Consider the following 21,667-nt stretch of genomic DNA (forward strand, 5'->3'; position numbering starts at 1 on the left):
AGTATCCCAATAATGACAAAACTTCTCACATTCATGTCTATCTGAAGGAGGAACCACAATTAATCTTTGTGGTCTTTGCTAAGATCAAATCATGAGTTTAAATGTCAAGACAGGAGGAATCTAATAAGTGACAAACTCCACCTTGTCTTATTACAGTTGAGCTGCTACAGCTCTTGCGGTCGGATTGGAGTTGTTCTCGGTGGGAGGGTGGGGTTGAGGTCCGTTGCTGATGCTGGGCAGATTGCGTTTATCTCCGCATCTCTGCTCTGTTCCTTTAATGTTAAACATGTGTGGCTGCGCGTCGCTGTTCGACGTGAAATCATTTATCGAGGGCTTTATCTGATAAGAAAAAAGAAAAAGAAAAAAGCGACGAAAAAAACATGACAGACATTACGACTTCAGATCCATGCCCTGTTCCCAACCCGACCATAGTGGACCCGTCGGCTGTACGAAACGGACAATGCGCCGCTGCACAGGACCCGAACCAACCCAAGAGAGGGAGCCAGGGCGATCCCTTCAGTGTGGACCGGGACCAGGAGATGAAAATCACAGATAGCGTTGAGGGCCAAGGTAAAAACACCTAATCTTTGCAAATCACTACAACAACAATTCTGTACTTTTCTGGAGTTATTTCAGAAATCTATTTAAAAGACAAAGAAATTAACTGAAAATAGCTCATTTATTTTGGGATGTCATGTGAATAAGACAAAAGAGGATGGTGAAGGTTGCGGTCCAATGGAGCACGCATGGTGCTCTGAACGATATTAATAATTCAGGTGAGCACAAAACACTCATATCTTAAGTTAAGGAACATAGTAAACATCTATGAGTTTTTAGGTCTTAAAAACTCTTAACTCAGAGTTAAATTTAACTAGAATTAGTATCAAATAGATTTGAAGTGAACAAATGGAAGTAGGCCTACACTGAAATTTGTTTTTGTTTTGTTTTTTCCCTCCCAGTTAGTCAATGTCTGCTTCAAAAGAACAGTTTAATTTCTGTTCCATTCAGTTTCGTCACGTAGTGACACATCGCAAAGCGTCTCAGTGAGTTTTTGCGAACATTATGCATGTCGCATGTGTTATTTCGTTCATCATCTTAGGCTACTCTCATAAAATTTAATTTATGTTTCGTAAACATAAACATGTTATGCAGTGTTGCCGTCAGCGCTGTGACGTAGCCGGCGCAGGTGTGTCTTACATCACAATTCCATTTTCTGCGTCATTATGATACCTATGGAATCATTAATATTATTATTATGTATTGTTTGTTGTTTTAATTAGCATACTACTTCTGTAGTAGCCTAGCATAATGATAATAACAAATAATAATAGTAATATTTGCTTTTTAGTAAATCTGCCTCAGTACTAATATAGTACAAGTTTTTCCTCTGCAGTCCTTTTATGAATGCCTTTTAAGGATCACAGCCTGAATGGTAGGCTAGTATTAAACAGAACTGTGACCATATATTGAAGATTGGGGGAAGCATATGTTATATTTTAGGCATTGAACAACCCCTACAGCTGGATGCATCACTCCTCAATGGAAGAAGCAAATGTTATTGTTTAGGAATTATCCATTTAAAAAATCATACAGGTGAACATGTACGTGCCCCCCTCAACGTCTTTGGTGTTTATGTCCGTACCTCAACTCTGTAAATAAGTAGAGCTATTCAGAGACGCATCATGTCCACCCCTAAGCAGTCTCTCCACCTGATCTGCAGTGTCTTGACTGACAAGATCTGAGTGTTGCTGTAACACCCCCTTTGCACAATCAGTTTGAACAGTTATATTATCAGGGTGAAATTACAAAGTAAGGAGAAACATGACTTATCATTAAAAGAATTGCACTAGTATGTTGTGTACAAACCAAAACTGCTCCTTACTTGGATATTTATCTGTTCCAAATAATCTAAACACACAGAGGGTCACAGTTAATTAAAGTTTTTAACCAAAATGAAGCCAATTCAAATTTATTTAAATTTGAAATTAATTAATTGAATTAATAGATGCATCCCTCATCAGAGATGATGCAGATATGTAAGAGAAGATAATTATATCCTATTTCTCTAACTTATTGTATATAATTAATATCAAAATGACCTATTTTTTTCTTACAGCTCATCCTCCAAATTGAATGAAAAGCTAATCTTTTATCTGATGTCCTATAAGCATTTGAGAGGAATGTTTCTCTCTCTTTAATGCAAACCCTATTAAGCATGGAAGAAATGCTGGATCATGTGGACGTTCTGCTTCCATGTGATCAGCAGGCAGACAGTGTGTGTCAGTGTGTGTATGTGTGTGTGTGTGTGTGGTGGTGATGGATTTTGGTTTGTTTTATGCGTATAGTGTTTGTAAGTGAAGGTGCAAATTGAGCAACCTTACTGTGTGAAATGTTTGTTTAGCAATAAATCACGAGGAAACTTAAAATTCAGCTTGACTGAAGTGTGTCACTGGGTTGAAAATTAAATACTTTAGAACTTATGAGTTACATTTGTGGGAGTGCAACACATGCTCCCCATCCTGACTGGGGAAATAGATCATGTGAGTGGAAAAGAGACCAAATTCCTCAGCTCCGTTTATTAGCTCTTTCAATCCCTCTGACCAACTTTTAACTCCATACTCATAACCCTCAGCATGTGACTGCTACAGGCTCACAGATCAGTCTGGAGTATAGCCAGAGAAGATACACAGCCACTCACTGTCACATTGACATGGCTTACATTCATTTTGAACAGATGACACAGGCATATATTATTTGAACACAATATAAACATTGCTTCCACACTAGACAATAGACACCCAACAGGTTGTATGGCTCCTGTGGACCAACAATTCACATAGTCTCATTCATAATTAGTCTCAGTGACTAAATGTTTGACCTGTGGTGTAGTAATCTACTAGGCACTATACCATAACATATCACAGACAGAAAATACATGTAACTGTGCTTGAGATGGGCACTAATTCTGCTCAAACTGTCCATGTTCTGTAGCTATAAGCCTGCTACTGAGCCACTGGTATAAGGTTGCTTGCAAAAAAAACAAAAATCACATCCTGCATGACTTTATTTGGGACAACTAAATCTTGTTAAAATAATTTTGCTCAGCTAATTAAACAGAACTATTGCCCCTGTGAAGCTTTTCAATATCTACACTCCCTGGACTCAATGCCTGTCATGGCTCAGTGAGAAAATAATCAGCCTGTGTTGTTTGTTCCCCTTGTGTAGTTCATTTAATTGTATAATGGCCTTTAACCAGTGTTTTATTTACTCTGCTGACAGGTCTGTTGGAGAGCAGCATGCACCTGAAGCCTCATGAAGCTCAGAGTTACAGGAAGAAAGCTCTGTGGGTATCCTGGATCTCCATAGTAGTAACACTGATCCTGGCAGTGGCAGCCTTCAGTAAGTTCATGGTGATGCTTATCTGTGGCAACCTTCAGTACGTTTTTGGCTTTAACTGGCAGTAGCAGACATCAAATTGAACGTTAGTAAAGTTTTGGCACATAAAGCAAGTTTAGGCTAGAACTGGCCACTGTTATATCATATTGTTAGTTAGTTATTGTGTGCTTTAGTTTAGGATGTGCAGCTGAGTAATTGTCATTATGCTTTGCTAATATCGGCAAAGAACATATGAACAAATGAATGGAAATTCAGAATATTCTGCCTGATCTCATTATTATATGTAGCTATTTGTACATTAATATTTGTAGCATTTAAATGTAATTTTTTTTGTATGTTTGGCTAGATGCTAAATCGTACAAAATTAACTTTTTGAAAGCATCTAAAACATGAAATATTTTACATAATTACAGCTTTAAAATTGGAAAATATTTTCGAATCTGTTACATTTCTATTTTAATACATGAATCCATTACAAAAATATTAGAACAAATAAATTAATGTATATTTATTCTAAATAAATATATTTGCATATTTTTACTTGTTATAATGTAGATCTTTAAGACCCCTTAAAGGGATAGTTCACACAAAAATGCCAAGCGTTCTACTTTCTTACAAACGAAGATTCTTAGAAGAATATGTCGAGCTGACATATTCTCCTAAGAATCTTCGTTTGAAAGAAACTTGGTCCTCACAATGCAAGTGAATGGGTACAAAAAGTTTGAAATGCCAAAACCACATAAATGCTGCTTAAAATAATCCATACAACTCCAGTGCTTAAATCTTAAACGTCTTCAAAAGCTAAATGAGTCCTTTTTTATTATCAATCTCCAATTTGTGCATATCGCCACCTAGTGGGCAGGGAGGAGAATTTATAATGTAGTCATATAGAGCACGAAAAGAGTGTTGTCTCTCCTCTGAGGACTATGTTAGTTTAGTAATATAAGCCTATAATTATTCTATGAGTCAATTTAATTTACTATACATATGTCAACACCCTACAAACACCCACACTACACCTAAAAGCACACACATTACATTGTAAAACTACAATAACACATACTACACTCTCCTAACACACACACACACAGGCACGCACGCACGCACACACACACACAAACACACACACTTTCATTATGTGATTCATGTCTATTTGTGATCTGTATTTCATAGTTTGCCTTTTAAGGGAGAACAGAAAGTTGGCAGTTGGCCCATACACAGCAGACAGTGAGTTTATCAAGAGTTGTCTTCAGTGATAAAGCATATAGTCGTTGGGCATCTAACATAATATCTATACTTACTGTGTTGTCAGAGGCACTGAACTATCCAAAAGCTGCTTGTGCAGTTTTGAAGTCAGTATTGACTGTGACTTTGTACCAATTGTATTGACTTTATACCAAACAACTTTACCCTTAATTTACATAAAACCTTATAGCTCATCTATCCACAGGAGGGCTGATTGTCTCAAGCTCAAATAGCAAGTTTGGCATTTTCAATGTGTTTTGTCACATATAATGATGTGCCATGTGGCAGAAGTCACTACTGTCTCTGTTCTACTGCTCAAGCATGACTGAATACTGCAGTGTCATACTGTGAGCACAATTTTTTTTCTTTACTAAACAGACATAAGGTCGCCTGTGATGCCAGATGTATTGGGCTTGTGACTGTCTTTGGATTTGCAGAAGAACACCCAGCTTTGTTTTCCCTATGTTTGTGGTTAGACCGGAATACTTCCAGTTTTCAGTTACTTTATGAGTGATCTGGGGAAATTTACTCACCCTCATGTTGTTCCAGACATTTATGACTTTCTTTCGTGGAACTCAAAAGGAGATGTTATTAGGCAGAATTAGGGCCTTGGTCTCAATTCACTTTTATTGTATCGAAAAAGTATGCGTTAAAAGTGAATGGTGACTTAGCCTAACATTCTATTGGGTTTCACAAAAGAAAAAGAGTAATATGGATTTGGAACAACATGAGGGTGAATGAATGATGACAGACTTTCAGTTTTTTGGTGAACTATTCCTTTAAATTATAAAGAAAAATTAAAAACAATGTTCTGACCGTGTGTCTAATTTGGCAATCTCAGAGATTGATTGAGACTAGAGTTTCTGCAGGATCGTTCCACACATTTCCATTAAATGTAAGTCAGAATATTCCCATTTCTAAAAATATTACAGACCATTAGATTGCTTGAGCATCACACGTATTTCCTATTGAAACAGGAACAGGGGTGGGACATCTCAAAAGGGCCCTGATATGAAATTAGCCAATTGCCTGTAGTCAAAGCCATGAACATGATTTGTTACTTGCTATTGTTTGTCAGAATTGGTATTAGAGGGAGGGACATTCTTATTCTTGAGAGTATTTTATTGGACAAAATTAGTGAGTACAAGATGAGCCATCAATATATTTGGTTCATTTTCATGGAAGGGAAAGACAGTAAATGTTAAATTTGTCTATTTGTTTTTTATCAATGCTCAGGAAAACACTAATATGGATGGCTTCAATGCTAACAAATATGGACTAATATACTCAAAACTCCAATTTTGATTGCATGAACAGAGAACTTAAGAGAAATATTTTCTGAAATCATGCTGAGATACTTACTGTATATCTACACTCTATTTGAAACTTCCTGCGGAAAGATGTTATTTGAGTGTTAGGCAAGATTCACAAATAACCCTATGTCTTATTAGTTCCACTCAATTTGTTTTTACAAGCATATCTTTTCAGCATCAGTAATGCTCCCATCAGTCACTGTCATGCAAAGCGGTTTGGTGCCTCTACCCAGCAGAGATTTTACAATAAGGCGCAGAAACACTACCGATATTCCTGGCAGATATGGTTTTTATGTTGCTATAGCATCTTACATTTTAATTGGATGTGTCGATCATGTTGGCAGATAATTTTAGAATATATATTTTGTAAAATTTCAAATAATTTGTTGCTACCCCCAGAACTTCCAAATCTAAGGTTTATATATAACTTAAAATCTGTTAGGAATATTAAATAATTTTCTAGAAAGTCTCACATTTACTGTATCTTTAAGTTTTGCATAATTATTCAACTTCTGTGGGAATGTGACAACACATAAATGCACATATACTGTACTGGACTTAGATATGATGTCTATGATCATTTCAATAGTCAAAAATAACATTATTAGAATGTATTTATTTTTTATCTTGCTATCAGCCTGATATGATATTTCTGTGGTAATGAGGAGCCTTCAGTGCTCATGTTTGGAGTTTCTGCAAATTATTATTTATTTTGTTCAATGTCACCTTTCTCATAATAGCTACATTTTAATCTGGCTGGCATTTATTATCTGGAAACACAACACTAAATACATTTTAAATCTATAATTACTGTAACTGAATAGACAGACAGGCAGTATGGGTGGATTTATTATAACGGCATTTGAAATATGAAGGATGAGTTGTATGGACTACTTTTATGACACATTTGGATGATTTAATAAGCTATGAAGTGAGTCACTATGAACTGCTATTGCAAGGATGTGGGAGGGCGGAGGGCCGGGCCGGTCCGTGATGCTGCACACCCGAGCCCTAAACAATCTGATAAAGCCCGAGTGGGATAAAGGCGACCGGAGGTGTCAGCTCGAGAGAGAGAGAACAATGGACAGCTGCCCGGCATGTGTTTGTGTTTGTCTTTTTGTTTAAGTTAATCATTATACTATTATTTATAATGTTAAATACATTTCCATTTAACTTTATTACAATGGAATTCAGAGATCATGACATTCTTTAAAATATAGGCTCCGCTTTTGTTTTAAAGAATAAAACAAGTTATATGTGTTTGGAACAATGTAAGGGTGTGTAAATAATGACAGAATTTTTCCCTTTAAGCTCTTCAAATGTGGAACTGATTTGCTTTGTACTAAATGAACACTGAAAGTGAGAGCAGATAATTATTCATTAATTCAATTAAAAAAAAAAAAAACATCCCCATTGGTGGTGGTGGTGGGAGGGGGTGGGGGGGGGGTACCTTATATGGTCTGCCGGATGGAAGTACCTGAAATGAATCATGAAGGGGTGGAAAATGTCCAATGTAATAGCAGAAGCTTTCCTTTTGACTGCCACAATGTAAAGATCAGAGTGGTATTTTATGCTTTCCAATAATTTAATGTTTTTGACAGTTAAAGAGTTAAACCAAGATACAATGTTAAAAGTGAGTTCAGATTTAATCAGTGATTTGTACACAACTCCTAAAATGTCCTTTTCAACACTGAAGCATCTAAATTTTCTCAATAAACGTATTTAATAAAATGAGTTTGTCATTTCAACCTTACAGTGAACCAAAGAAATGTGTGATGCTGTATAACTGCAGCAGTCACAACGCTTATTAACATTATCATTGTCTCTGTCATATTTAATTTCAATATCAATATGAATATTTCATGATACTAATTCCACATTATTTATGGCAACAATGGATCCAAATTTAGCATTGTTTATTTAAACTGACAACTGAGGCCAATTTCTTCAAAGTTAAGCAGCACTGTTAAATAATGGTTATATGAAAATTGTGTATGCCTGTGTGATATGTGATATCGCCTATTAGATCAACTTCACTGAGAGGTTGTTAGGTGTTGTTTCAATGCTGTATCTTTACACTGGCACTGCCTTTATTAACCCCGTCCTGGCATGCACCACTAGCTATTAGTTTCACAGTGTAATGGATTATATCCTCTCCCACTATAAAACAGAGAAGATAAATGAACTGCAGCCTTACTTTATTCCCAGGTGTCTTTGCTGACAGAAACCTTATATCAAGTTCAACCAAGCTTTGGTTGTCAAGAGAATTTGTTTTACACAGTTCATATAGTTTATACATTGCAAGTGCCTTAACTAATACAATGTATGTTTGTACATAGTTAACTCTTTGATACTTAGGTGGGCTTTTATCTGAAAGAGAAGTCATCATGCACACTGCTACTTACTGATTTTTTTAAAGCATTGGGTCTCACTATACTTACTGCACTATATAGACTATATATTTCTGCCGAATCAAATCAAGAGGTTGAGTATGAATTATGGTAAAAGTTGTGGGGGTGGGGTGAAGGGAAGTTGGCTGGAGGTGTTGGGGGTCCTCCTTTAAAATGAAAATTATTGATGACATTTTCAATTCAGTTCACTCATTTCAAAGTCATTTCAGTTCATTTCAAAATCAACGTTCTCATATTTGATCAATACTTTGTTCAACAGCCTGTGGCCAATATGATGACCATAACCATTTATTGTTTTGTTCTCACTGTTGTAGAGTATTTCTGCAGAGTATTTCATATTTCTGTCCCTCGACCTGCGAAAACATTAAGAAAGGGTTTGCTAAATGAATTGTATGTTTTCTGCTAGACCTGTAACCTGTCTCTCCATGCATATGCCATCTCTCCATTTCAAACCTGTCTAAACACATTAAGCCTTGGTGCTGAGTCCTCCTACCAGAACATTTAGGCTGAAAGGAACAAGACAGGCACCTCAAAACTGTTCGTGTTCCTGTATGGCAATTGGCAAATGCAGTTTATGAATCGTTTATGAGCCCTGTAATCTTATTGCACCAAGAGTACCAATATTTGGCTTAACAGCATTGGGACACTTTTTTGATTTTTCTTTCACTTTGCAGGCCTGTGTATGAGGTGTTTCACACATGCTGCCACTAGTGGGAATGGGTGGCGGGGGGTGTTCCGCCAGGCTCGCAGTTGTTTCTGTTGTACCATTTCGGACCCCCTCTCTCCCCGAGCCCCAGTGTGGCTACACACCCTGCACTGCCTTTAGTTACGCCACTGCTGCCAGCTTGTGTGTTCCTCAGTGACATGCAACGGTTCATTCTGCTTTAGCTTTGTTTGGAACTATTTCTGTTAGCAGAGCAAAAATAGACTACAAATACACAAATAACTGGCAATAATGTGTGTAGAATGTAAATTACCTGACATCAACATCTTGTTTAGAGATAAAAGCAAAATCACATTTACGGCCGAATCAGAGATGTGCTGATAAACAGTTCAACAGTGCTCTTGCTAGTGGGATATTGATTAAAAAGGATTAAAGTAGAATTAGGTTTTTTTTTTCTATCTGATACTATACATAAAGCAGTAAACTGTACACAGATTAAAAAGTGGTTTAGAACAAGACATGAAATGTTTCAGCACTAATCTTGTTACCCTATAAAAAGCAATGGTGCTTTCTAGATGCATGAAAGCAGGCACGTGCACACTTAGACATCAAAGGGGGCTTGAGCACCTGCCCTTTTTGTTCCTCGAGAGAAAGTGACCTTTTTTGTGGGATGCTTTTTTTTTTATAAATAAATGAATATATATATATATATATATATATATATATATATATATATATATATATATATATATATATATATATATTAGGGCTGTCGATTTAACGCGTTAATTCCTTACTATTAATTTGACTAAAAATAATGCCTTAAAAATGCCATTAATCGCAATGCGATTGTAATATTGAAGATTCCTGAGAAATGCAAGCTTGTAGTACCACCTGTTTACTCCAGATGGCAGTAAGTGAAACTTCAGCTGTGTGGCAATGCGCAGTTTATACAGTGAAGAAAACACATTCTTGCGTTCAAAGCACTTGATGGAGCGCAAATCCGAACTAAGGGATCTCAAGATGTGTTCTAAGTATTAAACTATATTTAACTTGACACAGTGACCTAAACATTTTATGTTTATGATGTGACGCACCCGAGACACTACAGAAGCATGTCTGAAGCAGATGTAAATTGACGGGTCCTTAAACAAGCCCTCATAATAAATCTACAACAGATTGACAAATTCACTTGTGAAATGGATTGCTGTGAACTATATGTGAATGATTGGTTTATGTTCAAAAATATGGTAGTAAACAATACATTGTATTCTAAAGCTGCTTTTTGAATGGTCTTATCAATGAGTAACTCTTCAGCCCCAGGAATGTAATGCATTTTAATTATCAGATTTTTTTTTAAATTGTATATATATATATATATATATATAATTGTAAAATATTTAAGGATAACTATGTATCATTATTTCATCATTATATATTGAATTATTGTTATATGAGGAGCTTTCTCAGCAAATATTTTTATATTCGATTAAATGGGACACCATGTAATTAATTCGATAAAAAATTTGAATCGATTGACAGCCATAATATATATATATATATATATATATATATATATATATATATATATATATATATATATATATATATATATATATATATATTCATTCAGGGAATTCCTGTTTGCACATAGCTTCCATGTCAAACAAATATATTCATAAAAAAACAAATCTGAATATCAGGTCGGGAGATCCGATTCCGATGCCCTCCCTCCCCTCTCTCTCTCTCTCTCTCTCTCTCCATCTCTCTCTCTCTCTCCGCATCTCTGCGCAGCAGTGCAGCACACATCGGTGCATCAGACACACAGACAGGCAGACGGGCAGGCAGCAGCCCCTCCCAGCTCCTATCCCAGTTGTGTTTTTCTTGGCTTATGTGGAGGTGAGTGTTGATGAACAAAATACTAAGCTACCAGTGCCTCGACTTTACAGCTAATTAGCCAAAAGCCAAACGACAAATATAGTTAACTTGTGTCTTGCTAACATGCATGACTCATGAGCTACTAGCTAATGTAATAAGTTAGCTAAAGCTTAGCTAAGGCAATATATCATGGCCATACAGGCTAATGTACTATACTTAATGGAGACACTATCAGGTGAATACATACAATTTATGTCTAATAACGTCATCACAATCACCATATTGATATGCAAATTAGGCGTTAACTAATTAAAATGCACTAATTTGCATACATTTGACAAGGCACTGCAGGTGAAAAGGATAAACAAAATAACTAAAGCATATCACACATAAAGCATATGGTATATTCCAATAACACCAAAAACATTTTTATGATTTATTGCCTTGTGCAAAATAAACAAATTATTTGTTTATTATTTATAATCTGTTGGGTTTGAAACAATTGCGCGAGTGTGATGGAGTTAAAATAAACTGGTAAGGAAGTCAGCGTTGTGTTAATATATTTAACATTTTGTTTAAAACTTTTCTTTAAATAAATAATTAGGAGAAGTGCCCTTTTTTTCACTTGAGCCCCTCAACCCTCAAAAACTCTTGTCCTGCTTATGTTAGAACATGTACATGAACAGCTGCTCCTTTGGTAACCTGTCGCCATGGAACAAGGCATGTGTACATGCTCAGGGCAGCCAGGCAGACGTTCCTAAAACATGTCATCTGGTCAGCTTTCAGCCTGTGCCTCAGTCTAAAGGCAATACTAATTTAGAGTGGGAAAAAAAGCATCAAAATATGATCATTAGCTTCAGCATGAGTGTATGTGAGAGTGCATTTAAGCCATTGAAATTCAGTATAATACATTTCAAGCCACAATATTGTAAGCTTTATTTTTAAATATATTTCAATGTAATTCAAAATTTTGTGATGAAATTACAGTTTCCACCATGGCACAGTCTAATAGGCTTTTGAGTAATATGAAGTCACTATATCAACAAAGTAGAAACTGAAGTAGTAGAAGTAGTAGTTTGAACAGAAATCGTTAATGTAATAGATTATATCAGAAAGATTTGTCATCCACCATATCTGTTTCTCTCATGGCACTCTGCAAGTCTCCATCCAGAAATGCTTAGGGGATTTTGGGGGTGGAATAAGAAAATGGGGAATGAGTCAGAGAAGTCTAACAGCATTTCAACGGAAGGAGAGAAAAACAAATAATTATATTTTATTCAGTATCTAGCAGTTTTTTTGTCAGTCAGAAATGTCAAGGATATTAATTTGCTCATATTGCATTTTAGACACACATGGTCACAAGCTCCATTTCGAGGGATAGTTTACACAAAAATAATATTCTGTCATTATTTACTTACACTCATGTTGTTCCAACCACGTATGACTTTCTCACTTCCATGATCTACAAAAAGTCTGCCTACTTAATTTTTTGCTCCATGGCAGAAATTGTGAGTAAATTATGACACAATTGTCATTTTTGAGTGAACTATTCCTTTAAAATATAAACATAAATATTTTACAAGTTTCTTTCCTCCAGAAATAATTAACATATATTTATTCTAATTTAACAAGTTTACTGTGTACACTGAGTGACATTCATCTTTTCACTTCTGCAGAATTCATATAGTTAAGCCAAAGAAGACCACTGGGGTGTTAACGTGAGAGTTAGCATTGGCTGAGGGAGCAGATGCTTCAGTGGGCTTGCCAATCCACATGTTTCACAGACAAAGTATTAAATCTAAATGCCTTGAAACATTTAACAAACCATTAAACTGCATTAGTAATAGTCTTATTCTGATACTTACTGAAGCTATATCAGTATAAATGTGATAGCGTTCTGCAGCAGAAAGCAGGTGCAGTGCTTGTCCTGCTAGCAGGGCAACAGCAGCCAAGCAAATGTGCTCGACCGGCCATGTTGGCTGGGCGTCTCCAGTCTCAAGGGGCCCCTGGAAGCCGAGCTCAGACGTGAGCTGCATGTTCTGTGAGCGTAACCTCAATAAATCAACCTAGATCAGGGCTCTGGAACCTACAGAACCACAGGGATGCTGAGGTTTTGAAGGCAAGCCGGTCGTGTGGTTTAGAGCATGTTGGTCCTTCAGGAGGGAATACATTTCTATGAATAATGCTAGGGAATTTTTTTTTTTATGTATTAGCTAAGTCTGTGTAATGTGTAAATTCTTGTGTAGATCAAATTCTCAGAGTCAAGCACACAGTTGAATACTGATCTGATTACATAACGAATTACAGACTATCCCATGTGAGAAGAAATTGTCACATTATTGTGAACAATACTCATGAACCCTGCTTACACTAGGTATTATGATGCATCTTGTGCAGAGGTGCAAAAAACATATATGCAAGGTATGCAACACATAGGGGCGCCACTAAAGGGGGTGCATCATTCCCCCCACTCAATGCTTATAAGGGACTACAGTAACTACCTATATTGACTACCTGGCTACCTTTGTATGTTGTTTTTGAGATCCGATCTCAAAACATTTTAGACCCTGATTAGACCTGTGTTTAGCCATGTTTTAACACATGTTTTCAGATCACCAAAAACACAGCTTAATACCAGGTCTAAACATGGTCATACTTCCTCTAGGGAGTTTTACCATGAGATACTGAGATCTGTTGTTTTCCAGATATCAAGTCGCTGTTAGTATTTGTCTTCAACACTCAGAGGTAATAAGTAACTGATAAACTGGTTCACTACATTTTGTCAGTTTATTTGTTCTCTTTCATGGCCATTCATTTCCTAATTTGTCAGCATTTAGTGGGTAGGAGTCAAATCAGGCAGCCCTCATTGTGCTGAAAAAATGTCTTAGAAGTACAAATGTTCCATTGAAAGCCATGGTGTAATTTACAGCTACTGTATGGATGTGCTGTAGGTGACAAGCAGAGTGCCTTATTCCTTCTGGGTAAACCTGCTAACACTGTAAGCTGTTTGGAAATGCTGTATTCCTGTTCCCCTAGGATTAAATTAGTAATGGAATTGATTTGACCTGAACAATGAATGCAATGTGATTGGTCACTCTGGAGCCACAAGAAAATGACATCATCACGACTCTAATTTGCTGATAGCACCACCTGAATGCACAAACTACCAAGCCCTTCAAAGTTGACTGAACTGTGACATCATTTCCTGATTTCACTGATAGGGTGTTGCGAGACAATCTGCGATTGTGGTCTCATGTAAACCAGGAAGTAATTGCGTTCACATAATTAATGGGGACTGGGAAGAAAAATCAACCTGGGATTTTACATAGCAACTGGCCATTGCTATGTCATTTTTTTGCATATCACAAAACCGTTTTGTGGTCCGTTCTGCATAATGCGGCGGCTCATTTTTGGCCTGTTTCGCGGCCAACCGACCGGACCCCTCGGTTCTCCCGATGGACAGTCCGCACCTGGTCGGCCCTAAAGTGCGTCGGCCCACCGGGAAAATACCTGGTAAGCCAAATTACCAGTCCAGCCCTGGGTTTGGGGCTATGGCTGATTAAATATCCTGTTGACTGTATTACATGATTTAAATCTAAAAATACAACTTGCTTTTGGCACCACTCTATGGTAACTTCACCCGGAAACTACAGCTTAGATGAGCCCATTTGTTAAAGGGACATTTAACACAAAAATGACAATTCTGAACACGAATTATGATTTTTAGAAGGATATTTAAATGTTTTTTTGGTCAATACAATGCAAGTGAATGGGTGCCAAAATGTTGATGCTCCAAAAAGCACATTAATACATCATAAAAGTAATCCATACAACTCCAGTGTTTTAATCCATATATTCAGAAGTGATGTGATAGGTGTGGCTGAGAAACAGATTAATATTTTATTAATTTTTTCCTAGATATTCTTCCTCCTTTCCAGAATAACTTCTTGTTTTTTAATCACAAAAAAAACAAGAAAAAGAATGTGAAAGTGATCTGTTTCTCACCCAAACCTATAATATAGCTTCTGAAGATAATGGTTTAACCAAAATTTTGGTACCCATTCACTTCATTGTATGGATTTACAGAGCTGAGATATTCTTCTAAAAATTAATTTATGTTCAACAGAAGACAGAAAGTCATACACATCTGGGATGTCATACTGGTGAGAAAATTATGACATAGGGTGAACTATTCCTTTAAAAAACACTGGAGCTTTTTATCCACCCACAATTTTTAAACATTTCCCAAATTTGATGACAGGGGAGGTTAGCCCAACACGATCACACAAGAAGTCTGCATGCTGTTTCCAAAAGTTCTGGAACTCTAAGATTAGCGACAGTATGCCAACTCACTGACATGAGGCATTTCCAACCAGATATTTTTGCATCGGTTACAGTGTATTTACTTTTCAAAGTAGCTCTATTGGCAGCGTGTTGCATTAGAAGGGTGAGAGACCCAGGTTCCTATCCACGTTGAAACCAGGAGGTAATCATGTTTGCATAATCAATGATGAGCATGAATTGGAGGTTGCACTTTTCCCCATAACATTTAATTTTACTCCACTTCTGGTTAGGTTTAGGTTTGGGTTGGGGGGTAGAGTCCATAAAATATGCATTCCTCTTCATTGTATTACATTCTGTACAGCTGAAAAGAACTTGATTCACAACTAGCTTTTGGCAACCTCTCCTGGACATAAACAAAGCTCACCCATGTCTATACGCTCTATGACACTTCCCGCCTTGGCCACTAGGGGCAGCATTTTCATTTTCGTTCGGCATATACCAATTTTTGCTAAAGAAAAGTTGACCTACTCTTTTGAGTTCACTGTGAGATCAGGCTGGTTAGCCGCACTGGAGCTGAGAGTGTGGTAAACTCTACTCTGCATTTGTTAAATGTCCCTGGACGTGAATTATTAAAGACAACATATTGCAGCAGAGCAGAGGAAGAGAATTGTTGTGATAGCTACTGTGCCTTAGCGTGGCTACTTCTTGAAGAGTTTGCATTCAGTTGCATTGCAAATTAGCCTACAGTCTTTCAAAATATCACTTTCTGTGGTGCTTCAAAAATTGATTGCAAATAGATTGCACCAGAACAAGTAAGACACTGGGTGACAAATGAGTCAGTCCATTCTAAATATATTTCCACAGTCAGAAAATGGATGGCAGATTATTTCCTTTCTTCTCAAAGCAAAGAATTAGCTGCTCTGTACAACCGTCAGTTATTATAAAAAAGAATCATGACATTACCCATCATGACATGTCAAGTCAATCACAACCTGAAATAAAAAGTAAAGCTTTGACATGTATATTTGATGGTGAAATTTCAAAGCAAATCAATTCCACTCTCTCTGTGAAATCAAATAATTAGAAAGCAGGTAGGACAAAAATCCACTTTCTATTTCACTGATGTCCCTACTCTCCATTGAAATTCACTGCAAACACAGTCTTGTAAGAGAACGACATCCCCAGTCAGCTCAGTTCTTTCGAGACAGGGATTAGTGTGATGAAACTGTGGTGTGGAGTGGTGGCCATTATCAGCCCCAAGCACTGAGAGAGGGGTTCTCCAACCATTGCTCATTCATTACAAAGAGTCTTTCAGTGAAAAGATTAATTTAAAATGTGAGTGGTAACATGCTATTTTAACCTGATAATTGTTTTTTCCCTGATTAGATGTAAAAATGCAGAAACAATTACAGATGTTTTCTAATTAAACTTTGTCATATTCACTAAGTACAGCAAGCCTGACCATACACCTGAGACAGTTTCAATTGAAAGTGAAATTGAGGTAAAGTGAGAACCAGAATAGATGTGCCAGCCATCTTACTCTCTCTCTCTTACTCTCTTGCTCTAGTTGCCTTGTGTCTTGTTAGCAAACACCTAGCTGTGAGTCTCATCTCATTTAGCTTTGTCAGAAAAAGAGCGGTGTGGGTTTTGACAGAATATTTGTCTGTGTTGCAGTGTTGAGTTCTAACTTTAAGTTTGCAGTAGTTTCTCTGAGTCAAAGCTGCTTTTTGTCAATTGTCTGCGCCAACCTCAAATCTCCAATGGAGCCTTTATGAGAGACAGCAGAGAATGACAAATCCTTTTGTGTTTTACAGGTTAATACTTAATTTGGAACTAATATGGGAGACTAGAGGCATTTACACTTTTCTTGACCTACTTCTTCAGGCGTGTTCCCTATACTACACTGACATAAAGCTGGATTCTTTGATCTACACATTCATGCCTATGGTGTGCAGAGATTTATATAGAAAGTATTTTATACTGTACATATAGGCCAATATGCATTCTGGGAAGTGTATTTGGAAAAAAGAAAAACAGTTTTTATAGAATTTTTTTTTAGCAGATACCTGTATAGTACTTGATTTTTGTCCATATTTGCACAACTTTTTCCAAGTTTATGCATTTTATCAGCAAATAATTACACACGTTTAGGGCTTTTAGGATTATTTGCACTTTGCAGGTATTCTGTTAATTAATATTACACTGAAAACATGTTAGCCTAAAATATGCGCTTAATGTGGTAACATCTAAAATAACTGTTTTATTCAAGGTAAAAATATATTGTTTAACATGTCTGACATAACTGGACTACATTAGGTTGCACCAACAAAAAGGGTTAGATCAGGTAGAAATAGCACCTTAAAAGGATAGTACACTCAGAAATGAAAATTCTCTCATTATTAACTCTCCCTCATGCCATCCCAGATGTGTATGACTTTCTTTCATCTGCTGGACTCAAATTAAGAATTTTAGAATAATTTCTCAGCTCTTTTGGTCCATACAATGTAAGCTCCAAAAATCACATAAATCAGCGTAAAAGTAGTCCATACGTCTCTAGTGGTTAAAACGTCTAGGTTACGTATGTAACCTCCGTTCCCCGATGGAGGGAACGAGACGTTGTGTCAGAGAAGCGACACTAGGGGTCTCTCTTGAGCGCCGATATTCACCTCTGAACTATGAAAAAAGGCCAATGAGAGTTGGCAACCAGTATTTGCATGTCCCACCCCCGGACATACGGGTATTTAAGCGGCACAAATACGGGAGTTCATTCAGGATTTTTCTGAGGAGCCGGAAATGGTCCGGCCACAACAGGGGCTCGGCTCAGCGACGTGGCAGGGGAGACACAACGTCTCGTTCCTCCATCGGGGAACGGAGGTTACATACGTAACCTAGACATTCCCCTTCTGTCGCTCTCTCCACGTTGTGTCAGAGAAGCGACACTAGGGGTCCACTTAAAAAGAGCCATGCGCTGAGCCGTGTACGTGATCCGCTGATACTGGAGCGAGCAGGTATTCCTACGTGCAGAACGACCAACTGTATCAGGCTGCACGTACCCTTTCCCAATACCCCATTTAAGCCATCAGGATTCCTTATCGTTACCCTGGAGGGGGAACAAGGTGACGGCCGCCAACATGGGAACGGGCCAGCCTGGCTGGGCCTCTTTTCTCTCTATGTTTCTCGCATAGAGCAACTACGGCTGGGGCCCTTACACGCATTGAGGGAAGGGGGTCTTAGCCCTTATTAGAGCGGGCCACACCTACCCGGGAGGGGAGGCAAATTTTGAGTGGCAAATACATCGCATGGCCTATACTTAGGTCTTATGCGGAACAGTAGTGCGGTGGTAGATCCAGCCTCGCAGAGGGGGGAAGCATACAGCACGGCACCCGAGGCAGCTGTAACTGCCTAAGGAAAACACAGAGTCTCCGGGCACCTTTTAGGAACCTGACGATTAAGTCGTGCTTACCAAGAGACTTGCCGTCTACCGTGTCGTGGTGGGTCGCGATAGCGGCAACATACACCTTGAGGGTGGAGGGGGACAGCCTCCTCTCCAGCCTCTCCTGAAGAAACACGAGCACTGACCTAACTGCGCACTTCTGCGGGTCTTCGGCTCGGGAAGAACACCAGTCCGCGAACAGACGCCACTTCAGGGCGTAAAGATGCCTGGTCGAAGGGGCTCTGGCTTGGTTAATAGTGTCTATGACGGCCGAAGGTAGGCCGGCTAGATCCTCCGCGTCCCGTCCAGGGACCAGACGTGGAGATTCCAGAGGTCTGGATGCGGATGCCAGAGCGTGCCCCGTCCCTGAGAAAGAAGGTCCTTCCTCAGGGGAATTCGCCAGGGAGGGGCTGTCATGAGGAGCGTGAGATCCGAAAACCACGTCCGGTTGGGCCAGTAGGGGGCCACCAGAGTGACTTGCTCCTTGTCCTCCCTGACCTTGCATAGCACCTGTGCAAGAAGGCTCACTGGGGGAAAGCGTACTTGCGCAGCCCCGCGGGCCAGCTGTGCGCCAGAGCATCTGTCCCAAGGGGAGCCTCTGTGAGGGCATACCAGAGCGGACAGTGGGAGGTTTCCTGGGAGGCAAACAGGTCTACCTGGGCCTTGCCGAACCTGTCCCAAATCAGCTGGACCGATTGGGGGTGGAGCCTCCACTCTCCGCCGGGCAAGTTTTGCCTTGACAGCGCGTCCGCTATCACATTGAGGTTGCCGGGGATGTGAGTGGCGCGCAGTGACTCCAGTCGCTGCTGACTCCAAAGGAGGAGACGACGGGCGAGCTGTGACATGTGGAGGGAGCGTACTCCGCCTTGGCGGTTTATGTAGGCCACCACCGTGGTGCTGTCTGTCCTGACTAGGACATGCTTGCCACGAATCAACGGAAGAAATTTCTTCAGGGCAAGAAAAACGGCCAGCAGCTCTAGGCAGTTGATGTGCCAGCGCAGCGGGCCTCGGTTCCACCGGCCTGCGGCTGCGCGCCCGTTGCACACGGCGCCCCAACCCAATTTGGAGGCGTCGGTTGTAACCAGAACGCGGAGGGACACCTGCTGCAAGGGTACTCCTGCCCGTAGAAAGCAGAGGTCTGTCCAGGGTTTGAAGGTTTGGCGGCAGGCGGGGGTAACTTCCACGCCGTGCGTGCCGTGGCGCCATGCTCGTCTCGGGACTCGAGTCTGGAGCCAATGCTGAAGTGGTCTCATATGCATCAACCCCAGTGGCGCGGCTGCCGCGGAGGATGCCATATGCCCCAGGAGCCGTTGGAAACGTTTCAAAGTGCCTGGTTCGAAAGAAGCGAGGCATTCCAGCACTGACTGAGCACGCTCGTTGGAGAAACGTGCTGTCATTGAGACTGAGTCTAACTCCAAACCGAGAAAAGAGATGCTCTTGACCAGGGTGAGCTTGCTCTTTTCCCAGTTGACCTGAAACCCTAAACGGCCGAGGTGTTCAAGCACCTGGTCTCTGTGTGCACATAGTAATTCCTGCGAGGAGGCCAAAATGAGGCAATCGTCAAGGTAATTGAGTATGCTTATGCCCGCTCCTCGTAGCGGGGCAAGAGCCGCCTCTGCGACCTTCGTGAAGACGCGAGGGGACAGAGACAGGCCGAAAGGGAGGACCTTGTACAGATACGCCTGGCCGTCGAACGCGAACCATAGAAAGGGTCGATGCCGAGGGCGAATTGAGACGTGGAAGTACGCGTCCTTCAGGTCTACCGCTGCGAACCAATCTAGATGCCGGACGCCAGATAGAATTTGTTTCTGGGTAAGCATTTTGAACGGGAGTTTGGACAAGGTCCGATTGAAAACTCGCAGGTCCAAGATCGGTCGTATGCCGCCGCCTTTCTTGGGTACAACGAAGTAAGGGCTGTAGAAACCCTTCTTCGTTTCGGTCGGAGGGACAGGCTCTATCGCGTCCTTGATTAGAAGGGAGGCGATTTCCTCACGCAGGGAGTGGGCATGTTCGCCGTGCACTGCGGAGGAACGAACGCCCACGAAGGGGGGCGGAGACCTGGCAAACTGAATTGCGTAACCGAGTCGGATGGTCCGGTGCAGCCACCGTGACGAGCTGGGCAGTGAAAGCCATGCCTCTAAGCTCCGTGCTAGGGGCACCAAGGGGACGAGTATTTTGGACGTACCCGGCGGGGCTTCGCAGCGGTGCGGAACAGGTAACGCGGCGTCGGGAGGCGCTGTGGCGTCCCGAGGCTCTGGTGCTGAGAATAAACTCAAAGCACTTACCTTGTTCCGCGCACCCGGCAGGGGGCGGGTTCGTGACTGAGGAGGAGGTCTGATGCTGGCGTCCTCTGGACTCGTCTGAACCGGCCGGCCGGGGAACAGTCGTGGGGCTGAGGGCGGAAGCACCGCATCCTGGGCGCCGAGACTGTTGAGGCCTGAAAGCAAAGTGCCGTGAGAACGGCATTTGCGGGCCATGTGACCCAGAGGTAAAGGAAATAGCTCTTTTATTGAGAATTTGGGTACCGCAGCCCCCGTCAGGGGGTGCGGCAAATGAAAAAACAAAAGATTCTCCTCCCGGCCCTCCACCGGGGGACGGAGTGGTCTTACCACCTCCGGAGCTAACTTCTCGTCCTCTGGGTCCGCTGTCTCAGGGACGCTTGGGAGCCTTCCGGGTCCTCGAAGGGGTCCGTGAGGCAGGGGGCGTACGCTTCCTGCGGTTTGCTCGACGCCGGGGCTGAGAGCTGGGCCCAGGTTGGGGCGGAGCAGAAGGTCTTCTGGCCGCGGGAGGACGCCCTCGGCGAGCAGGTGGGGCCTGGGCCGTGGCGGCAAGCTTGCGGCGCGGCATGATGTGCGAAATGGCCTCCGTCTGCTTCTTCACCAGGGAGAACTGCTGGGCAAAGTCCTCAACGGTGTCGCCGAAGAGGCCGAACTGGGAGACAGGGGCGTTGAGGAAGCGAGTCTTGTCAGCTTCACGCATCTCAACCAAGTCCAGCCATTGCTGACGTTCCTGGACCACCAGAGTGGCCATCGCCTGCCCGAAT

The 21,667-nt window shown here is 40.7% G+C and overlaps 1 protein-coding gene across 1 annotated transcript in view; it reads left to right on the forward strand.

Annotated features, from left to right (window-relative positions):
- The first annotated feature begins 228 nt into the window (after positions 1-228).
- LOC127659150 (transmembrane protein 163-like) overlaps positions 229-21,667 on the forward strand; it is a 43,067-nt gene continuing 21,628 nt past the window's right edge. Inside the window, exons 1-2 of the mRNA XM_052148820.1 lie at positions 229-570; positions 3,280-3,399. Coding sequence (XP_052004780.1) covers positions 381-570; positions 3,280-3,399 — 310 coding nt within the window. The 5' untranslated portion in view covers positions 229-380. The remainder of the gene's footprint in view (positions 571-3,279; positions 3,400-21,667) is intronic.

Source organism: Xyrauchen texanus, chromosome 18 (genome assembly GCF_025860055.1).
Source record: "Xyrauchen texanus isolate HMW12.3.18 chromosome 18, RBS_HiC_50CHRs, whole genome shotgun sequence".
Taxonomy (NCBI): domain Eukaryota; kingdom Metazoa; phylum Chordata; class Actinopteri; order Cypriniformes; family Catostomidae; genus Xyrauchen; species Xyrauchen texanus.